Source organism: Haliotis rubra, unplaced genomic scaffold (assembly GCF_003918875.1).
Source record: "Haliotis rubra isolate DU_JTF1 unplaced genomic scaffold, ASM391887v1 Scf506, whole genome shotgun sequence".
Classification (NCBI taxonomy): Eukaryota; Metazoa; Mollusca; class Gastropoda; order Lepetellida; family Haliotidae; genus Haliotis; species Haliotis rubra.
The window spans coordinates 510,010-518,669 of record NW_025767198.1 but is presented as its reverse complement, the minus strand read 5'-3'; the positions used below and the strand labels follow the sequence as shown (position 1 = coordinate 518,669).

General features: G+C 41.7%; 1 protein-coding gene across 1 annotated transcript; it reads left to right on the top strand.

Moving 5' to 3' along the window:
• Nucleotides 1–2,953: 2,953 nt before the first annotated feature.
• Nucleotides 2,954–8,412, top strand: LOC124292045 (the record flags this gene model as incomplete). The annotated part of the gene is given in 4 exon segments (XM_046729118.1): nucleotides 2,954–3,033; nucleotides 3,401–3,503; nucleotides 3,506–3,522; nucleotides 8,328–8,412. Coding segments are annotated over 4 exon segments (285 nt in total), but the record flags the coding sequence as incomplete, so codon positions are not given.
• Between the last annotated feature and the right edge of the window lie 248 nt (nucleotides 8,413–8,660).

Here is an 8,660-nt window from a genome sequence, read left to right as displayed (position 1 = left end):
ACCTTGTCCTCATCTGGTACTAGACCAAGCATTACTGCCAATCTTTAGCCCACTGTCTCCCTCTACAACCCTGTCCTCACCTGTTACACCCGACCAACCTTGACCGCTAACGTTTACCTTTCTGTGAACCATTCGCCGAGGTTCTTCTCCCTTTTTCCGATCTATCTCTTTAATACCATTTCATTACTTCACTTTTACTTCCACCACCCTATCGCACATCTGCCTCCGACCCGTCCATATTTCCGACATACCCTGAACAAAGAAACCACCAAACTCACATTGTTTTAGCTTACCCCGCCTACCGGAGATGCTGAGTATCCCAGTTGTTCAGTTAAGACAATGCCCTGGGTGATACCCACGTCCAATATTTGACTTCATAAAAACATTTCTCTGTCTGTAAATATTCACCGACTTCATAAAGAAAGTATTCACCTTGAGATCAATTTTTCTTCTTAAACCCGCTAATAACAGGGCAGGCACTGGAATCACTATTGATAGTGGCACACCAACTGTTGGAGAGTCACCGACCACTCATGTGTATTGACTAAGTCACATATTCTGTATTTACGGATTGCTGTATAGGTTTAAGCTTAACAACAACCTAGGACATTAGGGTGTTTACTCGTTTGCTGGGATTAACATTAACTGCGCCGAGGTTTGTCTCGACGCGAGTTAGATAGCATGCTGAACGTACAACTGCTAGCTTCAACATTACCTCTAAATTACCCAACCCTTCTGCATTACCTTTAAATTACCTACCCGTGAAGATCTGGGTCAGAATTGATCTTTAGTAGCCAATGCTTGTCGCAAGAGGGGACTAACGGGATCGGGTGGTCAGGTTAGCTGACTTGGTTGACACATGTCATCGTATCCCAATTGCGTAGAGCGATGCTCATGCTTGATCACTGGATTGTCTGGTCCAGACTCGATTACTTACAGACCGTAAAAACTAAATTCACTCACTCTAAATTACCTCTACATTACATCACTTCTGCATTACCTCCACATTACTTTCACATTACCTCCACATTACCTCAACATTACCTCCACATTACCTCCACATTACTGCTACATTACCTCTACATTACATCACTTTTGCATTACCTCCACATTACCTTCACATTACCTCCACATTACCTCCACATTACCTTCACATTACCTCCACATTACCGCTACATTACCTCTACATTACATCACTTCTGCATTACCTCCACATTACCTTCACATTACCTCCACATTACCTTCACATTACCTCTACATTACCTCCACATTACTGCTACATTATTGCTACATTACCTCCACATTACTGCTACATTACCTCCACATTACTGCTACATTACCTCCACATTACCTTCACATTACCTCCACATTACCTTCACATTACCTCCAGATTACCTTCACATTACCTTCACATTACCGCTACATTATCTCCACATTACATCACTTCCACATTACCTCCACATTACATCACTTCTGCATTACGTCCACATTACCTCCATATTACCCTACCATTACCGCTACATTACCTCCACATTACCGCTACATTACTGCTACATTACCTCCACATTACATCACTTCCGCATTACCTCCACATTACCTTCACATAACCGCTACATTACCTCCACAATACCACTACATTACATCACTTCCGCATTACCTCCACATTACCTCCACATTACATCACTTCTGCATTACCTCCACATTACCTTCACATTACCTCCACATTACCTTCACATTACCGCTACATTACCTCCACATTACTGCTACATTACCTCCACATTACCGCTACATTATCTGCACATTACCTTCACATTACCTCCACATTACCTTCACATTACCGCTACATTACCTCCACAATACCTTCACATTATCTCCACATTACCTTCACATTATCTTCACATTACTGCTACATTACCTCTACATTACATCACTTCTGCATAACCTCCACATTACCTTCACATTACCGCTACATTACCTCCACATTACCGCTACATTACCTCCACATTACCTCCACATTACCTTCACATTACCGCTACATTACCTTCACATTACCGCTACATTACCTCCACATTACTGCAACATTACCTCCACATTACCGCTACATTATCTGCACATTACCGCTACATTATCTGCACATTACATCACTTCTGCATTACCTCCACATTACCTTCACATTACCTCCACATTACCTCCACAGTACCTTCCCATTACCTTCACATTACCTCTACATTACCTCCACATTACCGCTACATTTCTTCCACATTACATCACTTCTGCATTACCTCCACATTACCTTCATATTACCGCCACATTACCTCCACATTACCGCTACATTACCCCCACATTACCTTCACATTACCGCTACATTACCTTCACATTACCTTCACATTACCTTCACATTACCTCCACATTACCTTCACATTACCTTCACATTACCGCTACATTACCTCCACAATACCTTCACATTATCTCCACATTACCTTCACATTATCTTCACATTACTGCTACATTACCTCCACATTACATCACTTCTGCATTACCTCCACATTACCTTCATATTACCGCCACATTACCTCCACATTACCGCTACATTACCCCAACATTACCTTCACATTACCGCTACATTACCTTCACATTACCTTCACATTACCTTCACATTACCTCCACATTACCTTCACATTACCGCTACATTACCTCCACAATACCTTCACATTATCTTCACATTACCTTCACATTATCTTCACATTACCGCTACATTACCTCCACAATACCTTCACATTACCTCCACATTACCTTCACATTACCTTCACATTACCGCTACATTACCTCCACAATACCTTCACATTATCTCCACATTACCTCCACATTACCTTCACATTACCGCTACATTATCTCCACATTACCTCCACATTGCCTTCACATTACCGCTACATTACCTCCACATTACCCTACCATTATCGCTACATTACCTCCACATTACTGCTACATTACTGCTACATTACCTCCACATTACCTCTACATTACATCACTTCTGCATTACCTCCACATTATCTCCACATTACCTTCCCATTACCGCTACATTACCTCCACATTACCGCTACATTACCTACATTACCTCAACATTACATCACTTCCGCATTACCTCAACATTACTGCTACATTACCTCGACATAACCGCTACATTATCTCCACATTACCTTCACATTACCTCTACATTACCTTCACATTACCGCTACATTATCTCCACATTACCTCCACATTACCGCTACATTACCTCCACATTACATCACTTCCGCATTACCTCCACATTACCTTCACATTACCGCTACATTACCTCCACATAACCTCCACATTACCTCCACATTACCGCTACATTATCTCCACATTACATCACTTCTGCATTACCTCCACATTACCTTCACATTACCGCTACATTACCTCCACATTACATCACTTCCGCATTACCTCCACATTACCTTCACATTACCGCTACATCACTTTTGCATTACCTCCACATTACCTGCACATTACTGCTACATTACCTCCACATTACCTCCACATTACATCGATTCTGCATTACCTCTACATGACCCATACATTGCCTCTTCATTACCTCTTCATTACCATCTCCACATTACATTTTTTCTACATCACATCTAGATTACCTCAACATTGCATTACCTCCAGATTACCCCCACGTTACCTCTTTATTACATCACATCGACACTGTGTATTACCTTACCTTTACATTACGTCTACATTACATCATCTTCACGACTGTATTATTCTGCGTGTCCTCTACTGTATCTCTACCTTACCTCAACCTTATCTTTGCATGATCCCTCTGTTACCTCAAGATTTCGCTACGTCTGAAAATATCACTGACAATATTTCAGAGGTCTAGATATTTGACATACGTTTAGTAGGCTTTTGCTGCCAAAATATTTGCAAGTCGGATGAATGTCTTAACCTGCTTGCCAGCACTAATGTCTGATGGACCGTCCAGCTTACTCTCTCGTACATCCCAGTGAATGCAGTAGGATGAAAAAAATTTCCTCCCTGACTAAAATAACAGAATAATACAGTTCTAATTATCCCTTGATCGGAAGTTGATATCAGTGGCGTTTGTCTGGGCTGACAACCCGCGAGAGGCAGGGCCAAGTCGGTAGGTCGCTGATTGTCACTGACAGAAGGGGATCAATACCGTCCACACTGCAGTCATAGTTAGCTGGCTTTGTGTAAGCATAATATTTTAATAACGGCGGAAAACCACTTATGGGGGGATTAGGGGAAAGGCATTGATATCACTCTCTTTTCTAATAAGAGTTGGGCATCGAAAGTTATGAGATTCTATCAGGAAATTAAGAACGTGGAAGTCTTGGTGACAGTGAACGTGGTGGAGGGTCGGAAGCTGGCAGGTCCTCCAGAGAGTTGGATCTGTATCCTCCAGACACAGGAGTTAGCCAACCATTGTGTCTCACATTCTATATACACATCCGTGATGACAGTACGCTTAAACCTAATGATATACATGCATACAACCGTACGCACGTACTTATGTATGCATGCATGCATGCATGCATGTATGTATGTATGTATGTATGTATGTGTGTGTGTGTGTGTGTGTGCGTGCGTGCGTGCGTGCGTGCGTGCGTGCGTGCGTGCGTGCGTGCATGCATGCATGTATGTATGTATGTATGTATGTATGTGTATGTATGTGTGTATGTACGTGTATCTGTGAGTATCTGTGTTTGAATGCATATATATATATGAATAGACGCGCACACAGACACAGAGTGAGGGGGTACCCTTTAGTCGTAACTGGGTGTTTTTCTTTACAGATAAAATGAGTGTTTGATAACAAAGCATGAACATACATGCTGGTGCTCCATGGTGGCGACCTACACCAACAGGGGTGTAAAGGGATCAAGAGTTAATGGACGTTGTTTGCTGTGCTACCACACATGCTATTACCGTGACTTGGACATTCTCGAGACTCATGTACAGTTGTATGTACAGTAATTGAAGCGGTGACGACAGAGGCTTGGTTCACTGAGCAGGACTGACTCCCCGTTATCTGGACGACGGGTGCCTAGCAATAGGGAAGAATACTTGTATATTCAGTGTGAAATATAAGTGTCACATTCTATGAATTATGTCCATAACATTTGACCCCCGGGCATGTGAATATTCATATCCAAAAGCAATTTATCATCCGTCTTAATGTTTCATACATCACCATGAGGTTGGTTCAGTTTGCTTAGTGAATATCAACGTGCGATTCGGATAGTGAGTATCAACGGGTGATATTTGCGACTTTACATTTTGAAGAAATTATTTGGAATGATGAAGAGCCGTCATGTGTCGTCGCCACAAGACGCATAACTGGACGATCTGTTTAAAATTAAGGATGCATTTATTGTACTGAAGAGATTGATATACATCTGGAAATCTTTGATCACCACACACACGCGCGCGCACCAACAACAAATTACTGGGTGTCAGTTACAGAATATCACATAGAACATGATCATATCTTCGGGACGAGTGAAGGCTGAGCTTAGAGCTGATGATTATCCCAGTCTGGCTGATTAATCAAGCATTGGCAAGAACACATGCACCCAGGCCATTCTCAGATCAACCCCGAGATATGCAACATAAAATACAATCATTTCCTTACAAACGTGTGCCTGGAACTGCTGCTAGTAACGACTTAATATCCCGTCAAAGGGAGATCACTTAGGGCCGGGCACTTGAAAGCCCTGCAGTCATCGGTAAGGTCATTGTCTTGACCATTACGACCAATAAACTTATTGATGCCTGAATATCGTATTTGACAACGGCTTGTCGGCAGGCATCAAATAAATCCAATGAAGATGTAGACAGGTACCCGTGGATGCTGCCCGCAGAGACGGCAGTTACCTGAAGTCTAATTAGCAATTCAGATTGGTGTGAGACCATCAATATTGGTGATCTCATATGGTCGTACTCCCTTTGTGGCCCAGGGTCGATGTGCGGCTGTCCATGCCTTTGTCCGCCTCTGTTGATAAATGATTCTAATGTCCATTACGCTTTTTTCATCATTGGTGCAGGATGTAGACTTAGGTCAACGCCTTGTCGTAACTTACCATAAGCCAGCCCAGCCCGCCTCGAGACCCGTCTCAATGCATGGCCCTGATCGGCGCCGCCCGCACTCACCAAAACATGTGTAGAAGTAAATGACTTGTAAACAGACAATGTTGATACATACTCCTCACTGTTCTCCAATAACCATTTGTTTGCACATCACTGTACATCGGTCTTTGATGTAGGAAGTCAATCCCACTCTCCATATTTCATCAGTTCACTGGACTGTTTGTCCTCGCGTTAATTTAGGCGTTATATATCGTGGGAACAAGGTTGTTATATCGTTTGAGAGTTTAGTAAGCACAATTCATTATTATGATACCAACAGAGACTATAAATTCACAGTATTAGTGCTATCCTGTACCTTATTACCAGCATATGGCGATCATCAAATATGAATAGAATGGTTCATTTATATCAGCATGGATCCCTCATTTCATTAAGGTCACATGCAACGTAAAACACAACTTTGCAGATTCTGATACCTTTCGGTATGGACTTACCGAAACAAATCGTCAAAAATGCAAATTCAACTTATAAAGTTGAAAAAACCTGCGATGAAAAAAACCGCGCGAAATCGGAGTTCAAACGTTTCACTAATTTTCCCCAGACTTTTCTGGGGAAAACGGGTTTCAATAGCTCGGCTGCGCTTATAGCACGTGCGCAGTGAAGTAGGTTCGCACAGCTTGGAAGCGGTTGTCCGGTGAATACTCGGTGAGGGCTTTGGTGTGAGCTATTTTTCTAATGTTTTGTTGATATCTCACAGGCGCGAGCTTTTTATATGTTATGACAGTAAATTAACTGTTTATATAATTTCATTTGTCTATTTCACCACACGTTCTTCTTACCGAGTCACTTTCTCAGTTCGATACTTAAAAGCAATGCCATTATTTAGCGTTGACAGAATTTCCAACTGTGATATAGATATGTCGTTGTCACAGACTAAACTCAATGTCTTGTTTTATTGACACCTGTGTGTCTGCCTGCCTGTCTGCTAATGACAATATTCAATACACAGCTGCTATCACTGACCACATGCAATTTGAACTTAACACCAATGAGGCTGTACACCATAAACAAAACGCATTGATTTATGGCCCGAGTTCGGTCTCTCTCACATTATGTAATTACACAGACAGGCAGGTGTGATACTTGAACACATGACATGTTATGATGTCTGTTGATTGCAAAATGTTATACACAAAAAATGAGCATGTATTTACAAAACCCAACATCTCTATATATACACACACAATGACCCGTGAGGGCATCTGCAAATGAACCAGCCGTTACACTTGAGTGCACACCCACCCGCTCTGACTGGGTTCGGTGTCCCGGCTGCTTCGTTTCTTGGGAAGTAAACCGAAGTACACAATATTGCACTTTTGATTTGCGATTGTACGCTTATAATTTTGTTTATATGTTTTTTCATAACCAGCAATGTATATTATATGTCACGAATAAGTGATAATTGTGTTTTAATTATGTTTGATATTTTGGTTGCATGTGACCTTTAAATGATGGACAGTTTCCCTAGACAGGATGCTTTACCTAGTATTACACATTTTGCCTTGTCAAGAAATTCATTCAAAGTCATCCTTGAAATAATTCATCAAACCTTATGCACGTTTGTAGAATCTCATATTTTTATGGAACTGTTTTAATGAGTATTTGATTAAAATGTACGATGTGCCTTCAAAAGTACAAGACGTTCCACCCCACCAACATACTTAACAACTAACAAGTATAGGATCGCTACAAATGTTGACAGCAGTCCGCAGGTATAAAGATGGCCGACCTTGTTCTACGTTGTTTGACAGATGGATCATGTGGTCACATGCCTGCTCAGTCAGAGGCGAATCATAAAATATTTCTACAACAGGGATTACCCAGATTTAGAAGTTATCAAATACCGACAGAGTACAGTCGTTCAACATTCAGAGCAACATATCATTGCGATTTATGAAGCCGGATTACACTAAAGGTTTCGACACGCACATTAAATCAACCGTCCTTGAGACACGAGAATAGAGGTAATTATGCGCATCTTCAAACAATCCAAATGCTTCATGATGCCTTTAGCATTTCTTAATCTGGGGAATGATCCTTTATCTTCAATAAAACACCCCGTAGTTTGTGGAGATTTGGGGGAAATCCCCCCAACCAAATAGCAAGATTAATATGCATGCTGTCCCCCTCAGGGAGTCGTTCCCTCATATCCCAGTGCCATGCACTCTATGCGATGCCCAGTCTGACCACTGCTTCCAGCGACTGACCACTCTGTGAACTGGGAGAAAGACGTGGTCATTTAAGGAATAATTAATTTGCTGTTGGACAATCCCACTTCATAAGACAGGTCTGACACGTGCAAAATTGAATTATCTGACAAATCTTTTTGTTCCTCGATGTGTCCGACTGTGGTCTCAGCCCCTAAAGGGTTTCAGCCTAAAGAATATTAATATTCTCACATAGAATGTGGCTGTGTGGTTCAGGGGGTTAAACCCTGCCATTATGGATAATGTGAAGGGTGGTAT